The sequence below is a fragment of the Melospiza melodia genome, chromosome 28, assembly GCF_035770615.1.
Source record: "Melospiza melodia melodia isolate bMelMel2 chromosome 28, bMelMel2.pri, whole genome shotgun sequence".
NCBI lineage: Eukaryota > Metazoa > Chordata > Aves > Passeriformes > Passerellidae > Melospiza > Melospiza melodia.
This window is the reverse complement of record NC_086221.1, coordinates 3,072,701-3,095,116: the sequence shown is the minus strand read 5'-3', so window position 1 is coordinate 3,095,116 and position 22,416 is coordinate 3,072,701. Positions and strand designations below refer to the sequence as shown.

At 49.6% G+C, this 22,416-nt stretch overlaps 1 protein-coding gene across 1 annotated transcript in view; it reads left to right on the top strand.

Moving 5' to 3' along the window:
• Positions 1-21,945, top strand: part of KLHL12 (kelch like family member 12) — a 29,973-nt gene extending 8,028 nt beyond the window's left edge. The window contains exons 4-12 of the mRNA XM_063177720.1: positions 329-546; positions 3,682-3,831; positions 6,052-6,166; positions 9,547-9,653; positions 11,159-11,354; positions 12,824-12,982; positions 14,508-14,606; positions 18,805-18,991; positions 20,408-21,945. Of these exons, the coding sequence (XP_063033790.1) occupies positions 329-546; positions 3,682-3,831; positions 6,052-6,166; positions 9,547-9,653; positions 11,159-11,354; positions 12,824-12,982; positions 14,508-14,606; positions 18,805-18,991; positions 20,408-20,534 (1,358 nt within the window). The 3' untranslated portion in view covers positions 20,535-21,945. The remainder of the gene's footprint in view (positions 1-328; positions 547-3,681; positions 3,832-6,051; positions 6,167-9,546; positions 9,654-11,158; positions 11,355-12,823; positions 12,983-14,507; positions 14,607-18,804; positions 18,992-20,407) is intronic.
• Positions 21,946-22,416: the final 471 nt, after the last annotated feature.

The window sequence follows — 22,416 nt, the reverse complement described above, 5'->3', positions numbered from 1 at the left end:
GCCATATCCACTGGCAGACACAGCAGTGGTTTGTAATCCATGAAGCTGAGTACAACTCACATTGGAGTATTCCTAGTATCAGATTGATGTAATTTTTTCATTGGAATGGAACAGTCAGAGCTCACACCAGCCCAAACACGTGGTCTGGCTGCTCCAAGTATCTTCAGTCTCCAAAGCAATACATGCATGTGGATGTTTCTGTAGTACTTTTACTTGTTGTTCTAATTGGATTTTCATTATTGCTTAGAACTTTTTTTTGAAGGCCTTGCCAAAGCAGTGGATTGATAGTAAGTGTGCAGTGCTCATTCACCCCTCCAATTTTCCATAGGTGTGAAACAAGCTTGCTGTGAGTTTCTAGAAAGCCAGCTGGATCCATCAAATTGTTTGGGCATTCGGGATTTTGCTGAGACACACAATTGTGTGGATCTAATGCAAGCTGCAGAGGTCTTCAGCCAGAAACATTTTCCAGAGGTGGTTCAGCATGAAGAGTTTATCCTCTTAAATCAAGAAGAGGTTGAAAAGCTCATCAAGTGTGATGAAATTCAGGTAAAACCTGAAAAGTACCATTACTGTGCAAAGCATTGAAATAAAACATTGAAACCAGTCAGTAATTAGTCCATACTTCTGGGATGGACTCCTCACACAGTTCCTGAATTTGAAATTTAATTTTCAGGAGGCATCTATTTTTCTTTTTGCTAGTTTGTAATTTTATCAATGCCATGTAGTTTCTCTGTAAGAATTTGTTGTCACACAAGTGTTTCTTGCAAGTCAACCACAGCGAGTTAGTTCCCTTTGCAGAGTTATTGGCCCTCATTCCCTCCTTTCCCTGGAGAAGATAAGTTGTCTCAATGCCTACATTTCAGCAATAGCCTCAAGCCTTAACTTATGTTTGCCTGCTGCACAAGGAATCCTGGGATGGTGCAGGGTGGTCTGACTCTGCAGAGGATTTTAGGGAGATTTAGTTCCCTGAAGGTGAGCTTTTGGAGGGTATGCTATGTAACTGGAACATCTCAAATGCATTTTTCCAACTTTTCTGTGAATAAGTTGAACATTCCCTGGTAATGATGAGAGAACTGATTATTTATTGAGGTGGATTTTGTCAAGAGGTGATGTTCACTGCAGTGGAAAGGCTTGAAGCAATCACTGCTCAGAGTTCAGGGGAACAGGAATGCTTGGAAGCAAAGTATGGGATATCTTTGATGGCATTCCTGAAAAGCCAGTGCAGGGGCAGCCAGAGGAGAATTGTTGATGTATTTCTTGAAAGTGGTCTTCAGCCATGCCAACATCCCCTTGTTAGTGAGGCTACTTGAGAAAAACCATGTGAGGCAGTGGTGAAGGACCCAGCTCTGGCTGAGTGTGCTTGGTGTTTGACAGGCTGCAGTTTTGTGTTGTGAGAGGCTGAGCTCCTGTGGCCAGTGATGCTACTGGGAGCAGAAAATAATGTGGAACTTCAGACTGACCCAGCCAAGTTTCTTGGGTGATCTGCTCAGGAAAGGTGACATTCCCTGTGGATTGGAAGGGCTGGTTCAGACCTTGCAGCAGGCAGTGTGGTGGGCATGCACTATTGTACCTTGAGAACATGTGACAAGTAGGGCAGGGCAGGGCAGGGGATTCTCCCCTTCTTCTCTGTCCTTGTGAGACCTTACCTGGAGTGATGTGTCCAGGTCTGGGGTTCTCAGCACAGGGAACACAGGGACCTGTTAGAGAGGGTCCAGAGGAGGCCTCAGAGATGCTCTGAGGGCTGGAGCCCCTCTGCTCTGGAGCCAGGCTGGGAGGGCTGGGGCTGTTCACCTGGAGAAGAGGATTCTGCAGGGAAACCTAATATAGGGGCTTATAAAAAAGAGGAAGAGTGACTTTTTACATGGGCAGAGAGTGATAGGACAAGGATTAACAGTTTTAAAGAGGAGAGATTTAGATTTGATGTTGGGAAGAAATTCTTTCCTGTGAGAATGCTGAGACAGGGTGCCCAGAGCAGCTGTGGCTGTCCCATCCCTGCAAGTGTCCAAGGAGCAGGAGCAACCTGGTCTGGTGGAAAGTGTCCCTGCCCATGGCATGGGTGGAATGGGATGGGTTTTAAGGTCCCTTCCAGCCCAGACCAATGTGGGATAAGGAGCAGATCTCTGTCCTGCTGTGCCAGCACAGAGGTGCTGTGTGGAATCAAGAGTGTGGTAAGGGAACACCCTCAGAAAATCTCTGGGCTGCTCAAGAAGTGCAATGACAGGTCCTCAGTGTGATCCTGCATTTAGTGTTACTCATCATTTATCAGAAAACATAAATGATTCAATGAATGGTAAAGCTGTTAAATATATCTGAGGACATTCAGTTCAGGAGGGAATAAATCAACACAGGATTATTGCATTTAAAGAGGAGGTGGGGAAATTGGAAACAATACAGTAGTCTGCTCTCCTTTTGTGAGCTCTAATTGTCCTTCCCCTGTAATTCCAAGAGAAAGAGGCCATTCCAAGTTACAATGTAACAAATATAAAACAATGGTGTAGAAGAATGCCTTACATAATTAACCTCTGTGGCTCCCTCCTTCAAAACATTCTGCCTGACAGCTTCAAACTGGATTTCAAAGGGGACCAGTCATAGGCTGGTGGGAAGGCTCAGTCCTTTCATCACAGGCTCTTCTTTTATCTTCATATTTAGTCTCAGTTAACAGACTGTGTGATAATAAATTCATGTCTGATTTCCTTTTACGTTGGATGATCTGATAGATATGCAAGAAGAAAACAGAAGAAAACAAAGTCTAAGTAATATATAAGTAATAAGTAATATATAATGCTTATATATATATATAAGTACTTAGTAATATATAATTCTTATATATATAAGTTATAAGTAATATATTATTCTTATATGTATATATATATAAGTAATAAGTAATATATAATTCTTACATACATATAGGTAATAAGTAATATATAATTCTTTTATATATATATATATTTACAATTCTCTTGCTTTTGGTAATCATAGGTGTCCAAAGCATCTGTGGTTCATTACAGGATCAAATTTAGATGATTTAGTCAGTGTAATCTCCAGAAGTAGTGTAAGCACCAGCATGTGCTGGTCCTAAATGGAGACAGAAATAAACTACTGATAAAATAAAATAAACAGTAGAAATAAGCAGTAGCATTCATGCCCTGGGATTTTCCACTCTGAAATCCTTTGTAGTTTTTAAAAGGTGGATTGAAACCTTCAATGTACCTGCTCTGGCTGGAGTGTCCAAGGGGCAGTGCATAGGCCCAGGGCTGCCAGGGCCTAGGGCAGACACTTTGCTGTGCAAAGGAAACATGATTTAATCATCTCTTTGATAGCCCTTTGAATTTTGCAGGATCACAGCTCCTGCTCCAGAGAACTGGGGGAGCTGTCCTGTGAGTTCCCACTGACAGTGGATGGAGCTCTCAGCTCCAGGCTCTGCTCTGCACCATAGCACTCCCTGCTCTGGGACTTGCACTGCCCATGGTTGCTCTCAGCTGCAGGGGAAAAAGCGAACACAGGTTTAAGGAAAAGAAAGCGAGGGAGTTCACTGTGGTTATGGGGCTTTCCCTAAGGCACTCCTAGCGGAAGTGTCCCGCTCCCCTGCGGGCTGTGAAGCAGTGCAGCAGCTGAGCACTCTGTGCTCCGTGCCTGTAGCTCCTGCTGTGCTGCCCCTGATCAGGATGTGCCTCTGTGCAGGTGGACTCGGAGGAGCCGGTGTTCGAGGCCGTGATAAACTGGGTGAAGCACTCCAAGAAGGAGCGCGAGGCGTCGCTGCCGGAGCTGCTGCAGTACGTGCGGATGCCGCTGCTCACGCCGCGCTACATCACCGACGTCATCGACACCGAGGTACGGCCAAGGCCCCCCTGCCCCAGAGCAGGCTGTGCCCCCAGCAAGGCAGTGCTACCCAGACAGCTCAGTGCCTCTTGGAGACAGAGTGCCTGGATACCCAGGCTGCTCGTAGCCACTGCTGCCTTAAGCAAGCTCAGTGGATTTCAGCTCTTTAGTGATTATCAGCTCTCTTGGGATTCCAGCTCTTGCTTGCTCAGGCACCAGTGGGCTCGGGGGAGAAGCAGCAAGAGAGAGGAGAAGGAGAGGTCCTGGTGGTTATACAGTGATGGTTTTATTGAGGGGTCTGTGAAGGGTTCCAGCAGTGGCTCTTCTGCTGAATGCCCTAAACCAGCCCCTTTTATAGGGTACAGAGGGATCCAAACTTGTCCAATGGTGGGGGTTAGGGGAAAGTGACCTATGGGGTTGCAGAGATAAGCTGGGCTCCGAGGGGCAGAAGACAGGAGCTTATTTTGCTGTCTCATCATGACTCAGCAATTCCTATTGTTAAGTCTCAGCCCTCCAAGGGGTCTTAGACAATTCTATGGAGTCTGCTACAGTACAGCAGCCACTGCTGCTCCTGCCTGGCCTCTGCTAGCCCCAGGATGGCTGCAGAGCCCTTTCTCTGCTGCAGTTTGGTGACACTGTGCAGCTGTCCCTGCTCAGCACATCACTGCTGCCACACTGAGCTGTTTGCTGTGCCAGCAGTCACAGGATCCTGCTCTGCAGCCCCAGGGTGCCCTCTCCAGGGCCATTAGTCAGCTGTCTCTGCAGATATCCACAGCACCTTTCTCTTGTCATCTCTCACAGTCTCCAAGTGCTTTCTGCCTTCATTCCCAAGCACTGGCAGGTCCCCTTCCCCAGACTGAGGATTGCTGGCATTGATCTCAGGAAGGTCATGGCTCCTCAGAAGGTGTCTGAGGTGCAGATGGCCAGCCAGTACCTCTGAGTGAGAAAGGCAGCAGCTGTGTGGGTCCAGGACCAACACACAGCCAAGAGCCATGGCTAACACTGCTGCTTTGTGTTCTGGGGTGCTGCAGAGGCAGCCCAAAATGGGGATGTTGCAAATTGACAATTAAGCTTTTAAGTGCTAATTCATTTCCAGACAGGAAGTGACCCCAGGCAAGATTTTAAAGGAAGGCCCAGAGAAGGTCAAACCAGCCTTCAGGTTAGATGGTGATAGGATGTACTCAAGGGTCACCAGTCCTTGTCACCTGACAGGTGCTGAATGGTGAATGACAGACATTTCTCTATGTCAGGAAAAGGCTGATTTATCAACAGTCATCTCAGATGTGATAGATTATGGATTTTGTTAAATCAGGACAAACTAATGGGCTCTTGTGTTAGGTTGTGCCAGAGCTAAAGGGTCTTCAGTCAGATTATTGTGGTCCACTTCAAACTGAAATTTAAGCTAATGGAAAAGGGACTGGTACCAGAACAAATAGATCTGTTCCAAATCCAGCCTGAGCCAGAGTGTGTACAGCCCTCAGCTCTCAGAGTGAACGTGGAGGGTGACCTGTCCAGTCTGGCAGTACCACACACTGGTGGCACATCCTCAGCTTGGGGCAGTGTGGAGAGTGGAGTGTTGGCCCCATGTGGCTGCCTCACACAGACACCAGGAACCTGTAGAGGTAAATCTGAACCTACTGAAGCAGCATGTACACCCAACAGCCATGGGAAAATGAGTGCTGAGCTGAAAGGAGGTTGGTCCAGGCCCTTGGCTAGGGAAGGGAATTACACAGCATTGTGCAAGGAGATGAGGCTGTCCTTGAATGCCCCTCACTCTTCAACAAGACCTCAGTATTCCTGTTGCCTCTTCACAACTCCATGTCCCCGTGTGCACAGTGATCAGGGCAGTAAATCAGCTAAACAGTTTCATTGTGCTGTGCTGTGCCTCTCTTCTCCAATGGCAGGTGCAGGACAGGTTATGTGGGGCAGAACAAGGGTGGTTGCACTGCCAGTTCCCCTTCCTAGTCATACTTCTGCTGGCTTAAATGGAGCAGTAGTGGCTTTTCCTTAGTGTTCCAATGCAGCCATTTTCTTTGGGGAGCTTTCAGTGCCAGACTGTGAGGATGGAGCCAGATCTGCTCAGCATCTTCAGTTGCCTTTGCATTTCCCAGGGCCCGCACACGAGTCCTTTTCATGCTGTCTGAGCTGATGAGAGTTGGCTTTAGGACAGTTCTTCTGAGGTTTCTTAAAATACATTGCATGTAGCAGTGACTCATGTTTCTCCCCTGCCAGCCCTTCATCCGCTGCAGCCTGCAGTGCAGAGACCTCGTGGACGAAGCCAAGAAATTCCACCTTCGGCCCGAGCTCCGCAGCCAGATGCAGGGACCCAGGACACGAGCACGTCTGGGTGAGCAGCAGGGAAAGGGCCTGAGAAGGGGCCAGGGCACTGGCAGGTGTTGTGTTAGCCCTTTTCTAATGCCTTGTGACTGTGTTGGTGTTCTTCACAGCAGTAATTTGTCATGCCGTGGTCCCCGGTGGACAGAGAGGGGACTGGACAAAGGGCAGAGGTGCCTCTTTTATAGAGTATGATTGTTTAGTGCCAATGTGGGGTCTAGCTGATTGCCTTTAATCCCAGGCCCTGCTGTGGCCTCAAAACCAGTCTCCTGAGTACCTGGTGCCTGCAGATACATTTGTCCCAGCATGCAGCTGTCCAAGAAGCGTGGGAAGAGTTTCTTCCTATCTGAAGAGGTAGGAATCAGAGTTCAAAGTAGAGCTGTGAGGTGAGCGGCAGTTGCCTTACAGTGACAGCAAGCTTCCACAGCAAATTGAACAGGGGAAGGTGCAAGGAGGTGTTGGGAGAGTAGCTAAGAATTAGAAAAGTACAAGGCTGTGGCTAATTTTAAGTTTTGTACTTGCAAGATAGTGTGTCTTTGAGTCTAGCTGTAGTATGATAACAAATAGTGAAAGAGATATGAGAAAAGAGAGATGTAACTTTTAAAGAATGGGGAAGAGCTGATGTTGTAGTGTAGCTAATAGCCAGTATAAATTACAGAGTATTTATGAGCTTATTACTTGTTGTATAAGTGTCTGATGCTTTTTTAATAGACGAAGCTTGCTGTTCTCACATTGAGAGTCCCAAGTTTTCCCTGCACCCAACAAATAGCTCATCCCTGACAAATAACTCATTCTGCAACAAGGAGGGAGATGGAGATGTCCCTCTTCCCCTTCAGAGGTGCCTTTTATTTTCTCACTAGCCTTGTTAAGGCAAATAAATGATATCTTCCTTTATTTCTGTAACTTCTACTAAGCATGGTCACTGCATTGTACAGAAAATGTTTGTCTTTGGGCTATGAGCACTCAAGAGCAACATAAAAGTAGGACTGACCTACAGAAGAAGGAAAAGGATTTTACTGGCTTCTTCTGTGCCATGCCTGTGTCCTGGTGCACTCCCAGGGCACTGCCATCAGGGACCACTCTCCCTGCAAGGAATCCTCCCTGTGTGTCTCCAGTGCTACTGCAGGTGTGGTGGAGAGAGATTCCAAAATCCCTTTGTGGCCTTTTTTAACCACAAAAGGAGGAGGGCAGGTCAGGTTTGTCAGAGACACCCTGATCAGACCTCTCTGGCCTGAAGGAAATGTTGTTATGCTGTTCCTGCCTAGTCCAGGCCTCAGCACATTCTGTGGGAATTCCTGTGCCAGTTTAAAAGAGCTGCACTTCAGCTCAGCCTGTCATGGCATCAGCCTTCCAGTATCTGAAGGGACCTCAAAGAAGCCAGAAAGGGACTCTTCATCAGAAACTGCAGCAATGGGACAATGGGGAATGGTTTCACACTGAAAGAGGGGAAATGTAGGGAAGAAATTGTCCCTTGAGAGGGTGGTGAGGCCCTGGCACAGGCTGCCCAGAGCAGCTGTGGCTGTCTCATCCCTGGAAATGTCCAAGGCCAGGCTGGATGGGGCTTGGAGCAACCTGGGATAGTGAAAACTGTCCCTGAACATGGAATGACGCGAGCTTTAAAATTTTTTCCAGCACAAACCATTTTGTGATTCTGTGATTTTAGAAAAACAAATTTCATTTTATTCTTAGTTGAAATACTTCGCCTGATAAAAATGACATTAAAAAACTGTTTTATTGTCTGATTGTATGGGTTAAAACTGCACATTATTGTTGAGGTTCATGCTTTGGATTCAGCCCTAGCTGTTTTAATTGATTCCATACCATCTGATATCAGCAATGGGTCACTTTCAACTGTGATCAAGGCATGTATTAACTTTCATGGGAGGAGCTGAATTGATTGCACTTTTAGCTTTCTTACTGGAAGGGGGGCTTTCCAGGATGTTGGAGCTCTTGTGAATCCTTCCCAGTTATTTTTTATATTATTTCTTCATCTGAGGTGGCAGCTTTTCTGCTTTGTGACAGAGAAACTCTTGTTAAATGTTTGTTGTTTGATGTTCAGTCCTTGTGCAACGAAAGGCTGGACAGTCCTAAATTCTAGTGATAAACTCCCTGTTCCAGAAAGGGCCAAGGAGTGGAGGGGATGCTGAACTGTTCTAAACCTGAGACAGAAGCCTGAGGCTTCCAGGCAGGGATTAGAGGGGAAGTTACAACTCTCCAGGTCACAGCTGTTACTAACAGTCATGGAGGAAATAAGATAAATTCAGGGAATTAATCTCAGAGAAAATAGAGGGAATGCAATTTTGAAATAAAATACACAAGATTTAAGAGGCAATTCCTGGGAAAATATTTAATTGGTTTTCCAAGCTTCAGACAGCCTGACTTCTTTCTCAGTTATGTGGTGAACAAAGTCCCCTAAATCAGGTCTGGATGTCACTTGAGCCCAAGAGGAGACTTTGTGTTGTGAGGAGGCTGCAGGGAAGCAGCCATTCTCCTACAGATTCTGTGGGGTGGTGAGAGGTTTTGGGAAAATAGCAGAAAGGATACAAAAGGAGATATAAAGGAGTGAATTTCACCACCTGTCTCTGAGGCAGCTTGTCTTTTCAAAGAGCCTCTGATGTTAGGAGAAACAGCCCTCCAGCAGCCAGCTCCTAACACCTCAGTCTACTGTCTGCCACATGCTCTGAAGAGTTTCTCCCTTCTCTTTCTTACTGAGCACAGAGGGAGTGAGTTTGTGAGACTCCCCAGGATGAGGTGAGAGATGAGGAATGTGCCTCCATGTTCCCAGAAGGCTGATTTATTATTCTATTCTATTCTATTCTATTCTATTCTATTCTATTCTATTCTATTCTATTCTATTCTATTCTATTCTATTCTATTCTATTCTATTCTATTCTATTCTATTCTACTATACTAAAACTATACTAAAGAAAGAGAAAGGATACAGACAGAAGGCTTAGCAAGAATGAATAATAAAAACTCATGACTGACTCCTCAGAGTCCAACACAGCTGATGGTGATTGGTTATTAAGTTAAAACAATTCACATGAAACCAATCAAATGCATCTGTTGGTAAACGATCTCCAGACCACATTCCAAAGCAGCAAGCACAGGAGAAGCAATCAGATAATTATTGTTTTCATTTCTCTTTGAGGCTTCTCAGCTTACCAGGAGAAGAAATCCTAGTGAAGGGATTTTTCCAGAAAATGTGACAGTGACAAGGGAGTGTGAGTGCCTGAGCCAGGTTAGGTCCCTCCTCCAGAGCCAAGACAAAAACAGGGATTTAGAGGCAGCTTTGTGCCAGGGAAGGCTCAGAGTTTCTCCAGGTTGTTCCCCTGAGGTGACCCTGTGGTTGTGAAGGGATTGACTTGGCTTTGCTGTCCCTCTGTCCCTCAGGAGCTAACGAGGTGCTGCTGGTGATCGGCGGCTTCGGCAGCCAGCAGTCCCCCATCGATGTGGTGGAGAAATACGACCCCAAGACCCAGGAGTGGAGTTTCCTGCCGGTAAGGGAATGCTTCTGAGCACCACTGGGCTGAGCAGGCTGTGAGCAAACCCTGATCTGCAGCACCAGCTGGATGACAACCTCCTTGGGCTGTCCTGTGCAATCTGCTGAGGATTTCTGACAGAAATTCTTTAGAGATTTACATGGTGAATGCAGAGTGACTGAGGGAGAGGGGGTTGTTGTCATAGACCTGATCAGCTGAGCCTGCAGAGACCCACATCTTGGCTGTGGGAGTGAGAACTATCATGTTTCTTAGTGAAGGGGTGTGAAGCTTAAGGTTAGTGATGATAATTGGAATGTCAATAGGAACCGTGTAATCAGTGCAGTCTTAAGGCTGCTGCATGATCCCACTGCTTGCAGTGTTTTGGAGCATAATGGGAAGAGAGAATTCCTGCACTGAGGAATATTCCTACTCAAATTAAAATCACCTTTATCTGTGTGAAATGGTGGAGAACTGCCTCTTCTTCAGTACCACCAGTCAGGGCAGACTCAGTATCACCTGGTGTTCCAAGATTCTGATCTTTTTTGGAGGCTAAAAGCTTCATCAAATATTCAGATTTTTTTCCCTACTTTTTCCCATTGTAATAGGAGGCTAACAAAATCATCCCAAATGCATCAGAGGTTATGCAGCAGCACAGGATAAATGACATTTAGTGTGAAATATCTGAGTGCAGAGAGACACGGTCCTGAGAAGAGAGCACAGCTGGGGAAGGCAGGCACAGTCACTCAGACTTTGCTCTTTAAATCCTTAGAGCTGCCTCCCCTGGAACAGTGGCCATTTCCCACAGGAGCAGCAGGACAAGGTGGAAGAGCAGGGGTTGGTCTCCATGCCCAGTGTGGAGAACTGGCTCTTCTTCAGTATCACCAGTCAGGGCACGCTCAGTATCACCTGGTGTTCCAAAATTCTGATCTTTTTTGGGGGCTGATAGCTTCACCTAAATATTCAGAGTCCCTACTCTTTCCCATTGTAATAGGAGGCTAACAAAATCATCCCAAATGCATCAGAGGTTATGCAGCAGCACAGGATAAATGAAATATTTGAGTGCAGAGAGACACAGTCCTGAGAAGAGAGTACAGCTGGGGGGAGGCAGGCACAGTCACTCAGGCTGTGCTCTTTAAATCCATAGAGTTGCCTGCCCTGGGGCAGTGGGCATTTCCCAAAGGAGCAGCCGCAGAGGGTGAAGGGCAGGGGCTGGTCTCCATGCCCAGTGTTGTTTCTGTGAGGGGTTGGTCTCCATGCCCAGTGTTGTTTCTGTGAGGGGTTGGTCTCCATGCCCAGTGCTGTTTCCTGACCTCAGTGTTGTTTTGCTGTCACAGAGCATCACCCGCAAGCGGTGCTACGTGGCCATGGTGTCATTGCATGACTACATCTATGTCATTTCCCAAAGGAGCAGCAGCAGAGGGTGAAGGGCAGGGGTTGGTCTCCATGCCCAGTGTTTTTCTGTGAGGGGTTGGTCTCCATGCCCAGTGCTGTTTCCTGACCTCAGTGTTGCTTTGCTGTCGCAGAGCATCACCCGCAAGCGGCGCTACGTGGCCACGGTGTCGCTGCACGACCGCATCTACGTCATCGGGGGCTACGACGGCCGCTCCCGCCTCAGCTCCGTGGAGTGCCTGGATTACACCTCGGATGAGGATGGCATCTGGTACTCTGTGGCTCCCATGAACGTGAGGAGAGGGCTGGCAGGAGCCACAACCCTTGGAGGTACGTCCTGCTCGCTGCCAGGGTGTGGTGTTCGCACACCCTCTGAACAGAGAGGAGCTGTGAGACAAGCAGAGAAGAAGGGAAACACAATTCTTATCTCACTTGCTGTGCCTGTGTTGTGCTAAAGTAGAATGCAATATGGAGATTGTTTACCCAAAGTGAGGGTATTTTGTTCCCTTGGCCTATCAGGGCCAAGAATGTGTGTTGGACTGTCACAGGACAGTCACGAGAGAACCAGAGATGAGTGCAGTTCTGTGCAGTTGTGTGCAAGGGTGAGTGCATGGCAGATCCAGTTTAGATACAATGTACATAGTATAGTATAGTAAAGCAATTCATTAGCCTTCTGATGATGGAGTCAGATGCATCATTCTCTCTCCCCTTCGTCAGAGTCACCTTTGATTTGCAATACCAGGGCAGAGCAGCTTGTTCAGCTCCAGCCTGAGGTGCCCTGAGCTGCTGTGTGAAGAGTGGGCTGGCTCTGCGGGAGGAGGGGAGCCTGAGATTCTGCCTTCTCATCACTGGGATGCAGAAATGGAAAACTTGCCCACATATCCTGAGAGGAGCTCTGCCTCCGCTGCATTCCTGCAGCATGTATCTGTGAACTGGGGGAAAGGGGCTCTGGGAGAGATTATGGAGTGGGAAGCTCTGAGGGTGGTGACAGTGTTGGGCAACACTGAGCACAGGACAGCCAGTACAGCTGTGACCATCCAGCACTGCAGTGACTGGAACATCTGCAGGGAAAGAGTGAGGGCTTTGGGGAGGTACTGACATGATGCTCACCATGGGCAGGGTTTGGTTTGGGCATGGCAGTGTTTCAGTGGTTCTGCAGCATGAAAAAAAATAGCTGGATTGTGTTTATCCTCTTTCATCCATCAGCAAGAAGCAGATTTAAGGGCCAGATGGGACTTGTGTTTGTTTGTTGGGCCTGTGAGCCAGGCTGAGCAGCCTGGGTTCATCTTGGCTCCTGGTGTGCCATGGTCTGTTTTCTGTGATTTGCAGTCCATGCTGTAGCTTTGCTCCATGTGTGAGGGCCCTGGTGCTGCCTGCCCCTGGCTGACTGGCTGTGCCTGGGTGCCACCTCAGTCCCTGGCTGTGCCTGGGTGCCACCTCTGTCCCTGGCTGTGCCTGGGTGCCACCTCAGTCCCTGGCTGTGCCGGGTGCCTCCTCTGTCCCTGGCTGACTGGCTGTGGCTGGGTGCCACCTCTGCCCCTGGCTGTGGCTGGTGCCACCTCTGTCCCTGGCTGTGGCTGGTGCCACCTCAGTCCCTGGCTGTGGCTGGTGCCACCTCAGTCCCTGGCTGTGGCTGGTGCCTCCTCTGTCCCTGGCTGACTGGCTGTGCCTGGGTGCCTGTCTGTCCCTGGCTGACTGGCTGTGGCTGTGCCACCTCTGCCCCTGGCTGACTGGCTGTGCCTGGTGCCACCTCAGTCCCTGGCTGACTGGCTGTGGCTGTGCCCCCTCTGTCCCTGCAGACATGATCTACGTCTCGGGCGGGTTCGACGGGAGCCGCCGGCACACCAGCATGGAACGCTACGACCCCAACATCGACCAGTGGAGCATGCTGGGAGACATGCAGACAGCACGGGAGGGAGCAGGGCTCGTGGTGGCCAATGGAGTCATCTACTGCCTGGGTAGGTACCCTCAGCACCTCTGAGCTGGGCACAGCCTGCCTTTTTACCCAAGGGAACATTCAAGTGCTGCCTGAGCAGCCCCAACCTGTCACGTCCATGTTAGAGGAGGCTTAACCTCACTGGGCACTCACAGCTATGTGAGTGCTGCCTGACCTCACTGTGCCCATCACAATGGCTTGGACTGTAGCTGCCACATCACTGCAAATTAAACACAATTTACACATACTGCATTTGAGAGGTGGCAGGAGTGTGGAGGATAAGCAATGCCAGCTGAGGCTTTGTGTGGCCTGGGCTCTGAATGCCCAGAGATGAAGCAGGTAGCTGTGGGACAGGGAGTGCACCTGCAATGGTGGCTGTCGTGCTCCAGAAATGTATCCTGAGCTGTCTGTTCTCCAGCTTCTTCCTGTAGCACTCATTTCAGTTTCAGAGCACTACACCAGCTGTGAATATAGTGAGATTGCCAGAGGACAAAGCACTCTGAAGCTTCTGTTGGTCACCTTCTAGACCCCAGAAAAAGCAGGCCCAGCATTGCACCCACCTCTGTTGCAGTCCTGTTCCTGGGGAGTCACAGATCTTAGGCACTGGTTTCATGGAACCACGGGATGGTTTGGGTTGGAAGGGACTTCATCTCATTCCACCCCCTCCCATGGGCAGGGACACTTTCCATTCAACCAGATTACTCTAAACCCTGCCAAACCTGCAGCACACTGCTCCTTTGCTGGGCTGCACAGAGATTGTAGTATCTGCTTGTGAAACAGCTCCTGAGAGATCCCAGCCTACACCATTCAGCCTCAGCACAGACCTGGGAGCTGCACATCTGCAGGGCTGCACCAGCAGTGGCCTCAGTGTGCTCAGAGGCGGCTCCATGGGGCTGGCCTGGTTTGGTTTGGGGAGGTGATGCCCTCCCAGGGCAGTGTGGGGCAGAGCTGGCTCTGGGCTGGCTGCAGGATGCTCTGCCCCACCAGGATGGGCTGTGCTGATGGCAGTGCCACACTGTGCTTGGGGCTCACCAGGCATGGTACTGCTCTCTGCACAGAAAACATTCTCCCCTGGTGAACCCCATGGTTTGCTCCTGTGTTGTCCTACTAGTCCTAAGGTAAGGAGGAGGAGAAGTGAGGAGGTTCAGGTTAGGGTGGTGGTAGGGGATTGTAGTTGGGTGGCTCATGGTAGCAGGAGGAGTAGGGCAATTTCTAAGTTGAATAGGAAGAGGAGAATGGCTTCTAGGAAGAAGAGAATTGAGAAGGGGAGTCCAGCAGATCCCAGGGGGTTGAATCCTCATTCATATGGGGATAGTTTTTCTGAGTCAGGGGATATTTGGGTGAGTCAAAAGTTTAGTGCAGTTAGGAGGATGCTTAGGGCCAGTATAAATAGGATTATGTTTATTACTCTTCTCTGGGCTTAAACCAGATTCTAAGGATTGGAAGTCGATTGTAATTTCAGTACTAGAAGAGCATGGTACTGCTCTCTGCACAGAAAACCTTCTCCCCAGGTGAGCCCCATGGTTTGCTCCTGTGTTTTGTTTCAGGAGGCTACGATGGGCTGAACATCCTGAATTCTGTTGAGAGGTATGACCCCCACACTGGACACTGGACAAATGTCACTCCAATGGCCACCAAGCGCTCAGGTAAGAGCCCACAGTGTCACTGCTGGGTCAGAAATGACTCAGATAAATGAGTGACATACTCCATGTGTGTTCAGAAGGCTAATAACAATTTCATTAGGAACCCATTCCTTTTTATATTCTAGTTCACTATAGGGGACCTGATTGGTCCTTAAACCAAACCACCATCACCACTGGCTAATTAAGAAGACACCCATCTGTAAACAGCCTTAAGGAAAACAACTTATTACAAACACCACCTGTGGATTGTTTAGTACTTGACTATCATTCTTTCTCTCCAGCTGCCTCAGACCAATTCATGGGAAAGCTTATCTAGCTTTCTCTCTCTGACCAGATGTCACATCCACAGCCACAGTGCCTTGAGGTCAGTGTGTTTCTGCTGCACTGAGGGAGCAGTCACTGCTGCTGTGTTCTGCTGCCCTGGAGGATGCTCTGGCCCCAGTGGGTGGGTTGGCTTTGTGAAAGGATGATTTTACTGGCTTGAATTCCTAAGAGAAATATTAATTTTCACATGCCTCCATCCCAAGGTGTGTACAGAGGAATGCAGTGGCAGGATCACAGGTTACAGGGAGGCTGATGAAATGCTGGGTGACTTCCACAACCAGGAGCAATGCCTGGCATGGAGAAGAGCTCCCAAGGCACAGACTGACCCCAGTACTGGGTCAGCACTCAGCAGCTCCATGGGGCATGGTGAGGCCAGGTGTGACTGCCAGGCTCCTTCCCCTGAGCCCTGCTCTGGGCCAGCACTGCCACAGCACTGTCACAGCACTGTCACCCAGCAGTGGGCTTACACAAAAGGTGCAGTCACACCACAGTTATGCCCACCAGCTCTTCACTTGTCTCTCTGCCTGGTGTTCTATCCAAGCTTTAAGTTGGCACTTGTACCTAGGACAAAAATACAGTTTAAATCCTACTTTTGGGGTATCTTTCTGTTTAAACTCACCTTCATTTCTCAGAGGGGTTGTCATGGGGCTCCTGTAGCTCCTGTGTGCCCAGGTGTGTTGACTCCTGCTCTGTCTGTGTGCCTCAGGCCTGCTGCCCTGGCCCTGCCTGTGTGTGCATGGGAAGGTTGCTCTGTGTCTCCACCCCTGTGTGTCTCCCAGTGCTTACAGTTATGTGCTTAGACCCTCTCCAAATCCCTTTTGAAGTTGCTTTTTCTCTGCTTCTTGCAATAACTGGCCCTCACAGCACTGCTCCATGTGATCCCTGTGCAGTGGTCCTGGTTAGGGACAAGTACTGGGTACTCAGTAAAACTGGGCTCTGTTCCAAAACATTTCAGTTTTCTTGTGCCTGCAGTGGCATTCACCAAAACCCCAATCTTTAAATATTTATTCCTGTGACAGGGATATTCCTGTTAAGTGTTGGTTTATCTGCCAAGAGTGGATTTGATTTAGGAGTTGGGCACTTTCCACATCCAGGAAGGCCATACATATAAAACACAGGATGAGATCTGCAGGTTTTTCTAGGTCAGAGGCACCATGTGAGGTCAATCCATGAATCTCTAGGAAGCTTGTGGATCAGATGGCTTTCTCTAGGGGCCTGCTGTGGGCACCAGAATAGTCTGATTTTGGACAAGACCAGAGTTCAAGCAAGACCAAGTTCAAGACAAAAGCAGGGTTCAAGTTTTCTGCAAAAGGCATTTCCCAGGTCTGTGCTCCCCACAGGAGCTGGAGGCTTTAGTGTCTGTGCCTTGGCTGCAGCATGAGCTCCCTGGTGCCACCAGCCAGCAGGACCCTGGTGAGGCTCTTGTCCCCAGCACTGGCTCAGTGGCTCCTTCCTTGGCACTGTGACCTGGAGTGCCTGGATCTGAAACATGCCCAAGGGCCTTTTTTTGCTCAGGTTTTGGTGCTGCCACTCTGGTAATAACAGCCCTAACTACTCACACCTTAGGTTTGAGTGTTGGTGACCTGGGACCCTGCAGGATTTCTTTTGTCCCCAAAAAACCCTCTAAGATTTATCCACATGCAGGTGTTTGAATTCCAAGACCAGGACTAAGAGTAATCTTGCCTTTATTCACACAGAACATTTCTTCCTTGTTTCTTTTCACCTCTTAGGACAGGTTCTGGAGGGAGGCCCCCTCTCAGAGACCTTGGCCACATTGCATTGCTGGACCCTGATTTCCCTGATTAGGCCTGCATTTGGTCTCTTCAGCTCCTGGAGAGCCCCCTGGGCCAGCCTGGCCATTCCCAGCTGTTTTGGGGCTCTCAGCAAGGACAGGCAGGGAAAGGCAGGATGTGTTTAGAGAAACAGAACGTCTCTTATACCCTGTTTGTAAAGAAACAGATCCATGCCAGGGTAGCTGGCTCATTTCCTTCAGGATATTCATTAGTGCAAGAGTTCCCTGTGGATGGTGACAGCCTGACAGGGCTGACTGTGCTCCCAGGAGCCCCTGAGACCACCAAGTGCCTGGTAATGTCACAGTGTCCTCCTGTGCTGTACCTGAGGGGCTGCCAACGAGGAACCAAGGCTGGTAGGGGTTATTTGCTGCTGGTTTCATAAATTCCCAGTTGGAGCAGCATATTATTGTCTGCTTTCACTGTGAGAACACCTGTTCAGCAGCTGCTCCAGCCACCTCTGCCTCTGCAACAGTGTAGAAACCAGTTTTCATTTTGTCTTCAGAGGAGTAATGTCAGGGAAATCCCTCTCCAGCTTAGCATGGAGCAGTGTGCTTAGCATGGAGCACCAGGGAAATCCCTCTCCAGCTTAGCGTGGAGCAGAGTGCAGCTCTCTCCAGGCCACAGCCAGGAGCTGGGTGGCACCAGGGACTCAGAGTACCAGAGGAACCTGTCCCTGCCTGCCAGCAGAGCAGGCCTGGTGCTGCTGTGCTCACACACCTGTGCTCAGGTGTCAGCCCAGGTAAACTCCTGTGCTGCTGTGCTGCCCAGACCCCCCATGCCCCAGAGTCAGCAGTGTTTGGTGGAGTGAGGTGTTTTCATGTTTCATATTGGAGACAACAACAGAAGACACAGTTATCAGCTATTTTAGGGGAGGTACAAGCATAAAAAATGTCCTTTGGAGAGGGAGGAATTGAGCTGTTCACCTTGTGGCAGCGAGCCTGGTGCTGCCTGTTGTAGTGTGTTTTTATACTTTGTAATACTTTGAAGTAATTTTGTTTTATATCCCTGTATTTTTCCCAAATGGTTTCTCCCAGACTGTACCCCCCTCCCTTAACCTGTGTAATCCCTTTCCCTTGCTAAGATCATCCCCAAATCCCCACCCTGGCTCTCTGTCAATCACTCAGCATCCCATCCCTCCATCTAGAAGCTTCGATCCAGGATCTCGAGTGACCAGCCAGAGGCCAGGGGTCAGCCCCCCAAGCCTTGCCCCATACACTGTCCTAAATGTCCATCCCCCAGTACCCATTCCTTAGGGTCACTTATTGGTTAGTAAAATGTTCTCTACTTTGGGTTTGCACCTCCCTTTAAATGTAACCTTGGCGCATCTCCTGGGGCTCTCAGCAGGAGGCTCTCTGTGACCGTGTCCACAGGGGTCTGAGGATGAGGGAGGAGACAAGGATCTGACTCCATGTTTCAGAAGGCTTGATTTAATATTTTATGATATATATTACATTAAAACTATACTAAAAGAAAAGAAGAAAGGATTTCATCTGAGGGCTAGCTAAGAATAGAATAACAAAGAATTATAACAAAGGTTTGTGGCTCAGACTCTCTGTCTGAGCCAGCTGGGCTGTGATTGGCCATTAATTACAAACAACCACATGACACCAATCACAGATGCCCCTGTTGCATCTCACAGCAGCAGATAACCATTGCTTACATTTTGTTCCTGAGGCCTCTCGGCTTCTCAGAAGGTAAAATCCTAAGGAAAGGATTTTTCAGAAAAGATGTCTGTGACAGCCCCCTGAGGTGCAGGAGCTCCCCAGAGCTCCTGAATAAAACCTTGGATTAACCCGTGCTAAGAGTCAGCCCTTTAGCATCTACCAGTGTCTCTGGTGTCTCTTCTGCTGCAAAGGTGACCAGCCCAGGTGCCCTCAGTACCCTCAGGGCACGAGAGAACCCTCAGGACCCTCGGGGCACGGGAGAGCCCTCAGTACCCTCGGGGCACAGAGAGTGTCTCCCCACTGTTGCCCTCCCAGTGTCTGCCAACTCAGGACTGGCCGGGGTTCCTGAGAGGCTCCCTGAGGGACAGAGACACTGCCAGTTTCACTCATGGGTGTCACTGTGCCACCTTCTCTCCGCAGGGGCTGGCGTGGCTCTGCTCAATGACCACATCTACGTGGTGGGTGGGTTTGATGGCACTGCTCACCTCTCCTCGGTGGAGGCCTACAACATCCGCACCGACTCCTGGACCACGGTGACCAGCATGACCACGCCGCGCTGCTACGTGGGGGCCACCGTGCTGCGGGGCCGCCTCTACGCCATCGCCGGGTAAGCCAGGGCCCTGCAGCTCTGCATGCCCTGCAAGGGACCCCACAGCTGCTGCCCATGCCACGGGGCCTCTCCTCTGTGAGGGGAGACACCCACAGGGTCACTGTGCCCAACCACAGCAGGCAGCACAAAGGTCAGTGTTGTTTGCAGGAATGATGAATCTGACTCGATGTTCTCAGAAGGCTCATTTATTAATTTGTAATACTACATTATATTAAAGAATACTATACTATACTAAAGACTACAGAAAGTATACTTACTAAATAGTATACTATACTAAAGAATACAGAAAGGATACTTACTAAAATGCTAAAAATATAATAATGAAAACTCCTGACTCTTTGCAGAGTCTTGACATAGCTTGGCCCTGATTGGCCAAAGAGTCAAAACAACTCACACCAGAATCCAATAAAACAAATCTGTCTCGGTTTGGAAAGACAGGAGTCTGCTAAGGAAGGCAGGAGCCTCCCCTGAAATGGAGAATGTAAACCCTCCCCACCCTCTGAATTGCTATAAATTTTAAATTAAGGAGCTCTCAGGCAAAAAATATGGGAGCAGGAAATAACAGTTCTTTAATAGGGAAGAAAATCAAAGGATAAAATAAAGAATGCAGTACACTAGAACAACACTGCCAGAGTCAGAGCCCAGCCTGACACCCTGTGGGTCAGGGTGTTGGCAGCAGTCCCATTGGAATTGTGGCTCAGCCCTCCTGCAGTGTCAGGGCTGGTTCCGCTGGAGCAGGGATCCTGGAGAAAGGTGCAGTCTCTGCCTCTGAAGATCCAGGGGAAGAAGAGGCAGCTGCTGTTCCTCTGGGCAATCCAGTGCAGAAGCTGTGCTGGTGTTCCAGAATCTCCAGATTCTATCCGGGTAGGAATGCTTGGCTCCTCCCTCTGGGCTCACATCTCCCAGTGGGATGCTGTAGTTCTTATCAGCCATGCAGGGACATTCAATAGCTGTTATCAGCAGATGTCCCCTCCTGAGGGAGGAGTGATTGTGATCACCCAGAGAGAGGTAAGACAAACTGCCCACTTGACAAAAGACAACTGCCATACAGATGGTAATAGAAAACATCTTGCCTTGCAATCTGGAACAACCTGTGGGTAAATATTCTCCATTCACATTCCACATAAGCAAAACACAGGAGAAGCAAATGAGATAAGAATTGTTTTCCTTTTCTCTGAGTCTTTTCAGCTTCCCAGGAGAAAAATCCTGGGTGAAGAGATGTTTTCAGAGAATGTGAATGCCACAGTCCAGGGCCCAGGCAGGCAGGAGAGCAGCAGCCGACAGCAGTGGCAGCCTGGTGCAGGGGTTATAATTTGGGTAATTTGGGCTATTCCAGCCTCCTAGGAAGAGCTCTGAATGCCTCAGCCTCTTCCTCCAGCACCATCCTTCATGTGTAACTTTGTGTCCTGGCAGATACGATGGCAACTCACTGCTGAGCAGCATCGAGTGCTACGACCCCATCATTGACAGCTGGGAAGTCGTCACCTCCCTGGGGATGCAGCGCTGCGACGCCGGGGTCTGCGTCCTCCGGGAGAAGTGAGCAGAGGCAACTCACAAAGAAAAACATTCTAAAATGTCTCGGCTGGAGGAAGAGTCCCAAATGATTTGCAGTGACTGTTCTTGAGAGTTGTGGATGCTGTGGGAATAGGCACCAGAACAGCAGCTTTCTGTGCTGCTTGTGACTAGAGCATGTGCATAACTGTGTGATCTCAGCAGTCATTTGAAATCAGGGGCTCTGTGGGAAGCTGGAGGAAGGGGATGAATGGGTCAGGAGAAGCTGCACTCTGTGCTGTTCCTGTGGCTCAGTCTGTGGGCAGAGCAGATTGCCCCAGCCTGGTCTCAGGCAGCCTGGTGACCCCTCCCAAGGACATGTACATAGCCCTGGGTCACCTCTTCAGCCACCGCAGGACCCCGCGGGTCCTCGGGCGCTCTCAGCCGTGTGGATGTGTGAGGCTGAGCCCAGCTGCTCTTGTGTTCCAGCTTCAAATCATTGTGTACGTCCTGAATGTTGCAGCGTGCTCCCCAGCACTGCAGAGCCAGCCTGGGTGAGGTGTGAGGGCCCTGAGCTGTCGCTGTGTCTGCAGGGCTGCGCAAAGGAGTCGAAGGTTAAAGCTGTCAGCCCCTGTGAGCAGAGCCTGAGGCCACGGGCAGAGGCAGGGGAGGAGCTCAGTGCCTGCCACAGAAGCATCTGCAGTGTTTGTGCTCTTGATCAGGTGCTCAGCAAGGTTCATCACATCGTGTTTCCTCAAAAAGCTTGACAGCTCCAGCTGCAAATGATGTGTGGCACCGGGGGCTTGGCTGTGCCCCATCCTGTGAGGAGGCCACCTGAGCTGAGGCCAGGAGAGCAGGGACACAGTGGCTGCTGCCCACCAGGGTCCTGCTGGGTGAGGCACTGGGGATTGTCCCCAGACAGACCCGAGCCCAGCACACCTGAGGCAGCCTTTCACTCAAGTTCATTGTGTTGGTTTTCCTTTCATCTAGGATTTTTCTGCTTCCAGGGCTGTTCTGGAGTGACATCCAGGATTCCGTTTCGCCCTTTGTTATCAGCTGTTTATTCCCCTGTCTCATGACTCCACATCCTGTGACACTTGCTATCCCTGGCTGCCCCATGAGCCCAGGTGAGGCTCCACCAGTGGCTCCCAGCAGCTCATGGAGCTCTCCCTGCTCAGCATGTCCTGCCTCACTGTTGTGGGGGCTCAGGCTCCCCTCTGCCATCAGCTTGGCCCCACAGTGCCTGGGCTCCATGTAGTGCTGCTCGTTGGGCTTCCTGCTGACTCCTTGCTTGGGGACAGGGTGGGATCAGGGACGTGGTAGCATGACCTAATGATGCACTTTCAGCCAATGCTCTGACCTTCTGCGTTTGTTTCTATCACACAAGTGTTCTGTGGTTTCGTTTCCTATGTTTATTTTTTAATGAAAGTATAAAGAATAAAATATTTCCTGAGCCAGTAGGAGTTTAGCTTCTGTTCTCCACCTTCCAGACATGACTGACTGCTGTGTGGAGGGTTTGTGCAAAGCCTGTGCTAGACAGGCAGCTGCCCTCAGGTGTGTCTGCCCTGCAGCTTCAGCCCAGTGGTGAAAAACAGCTGCTCCAGCTGTGAGATCTGTGCACAGAGACCAGCCAGGCCTGGAGAACTCCCCAATGAGGGAATTTCATGCCAGGTCTGTTGGAGAAGAGCGTGGAGCACAGAGGAGGAAAAGATTGATGACAGTCAGCAGCAATAATGAATCATCAGGTGGCCAAGAAGGCCAATGACACCTGGTGTGTACCTGCCATGCTGTGACCAGTGAGCATCCCTGTGTGCTGGCACTGCTGAGGTCACACCTCCAATCCTGGGAGCAGCCTTGGGACCCTCACAAGGAGGACACCGAGGGGCTGGAGCATGTCCAGGGAAGGGAATGGAGCTGGGAAAGGGGCTGGA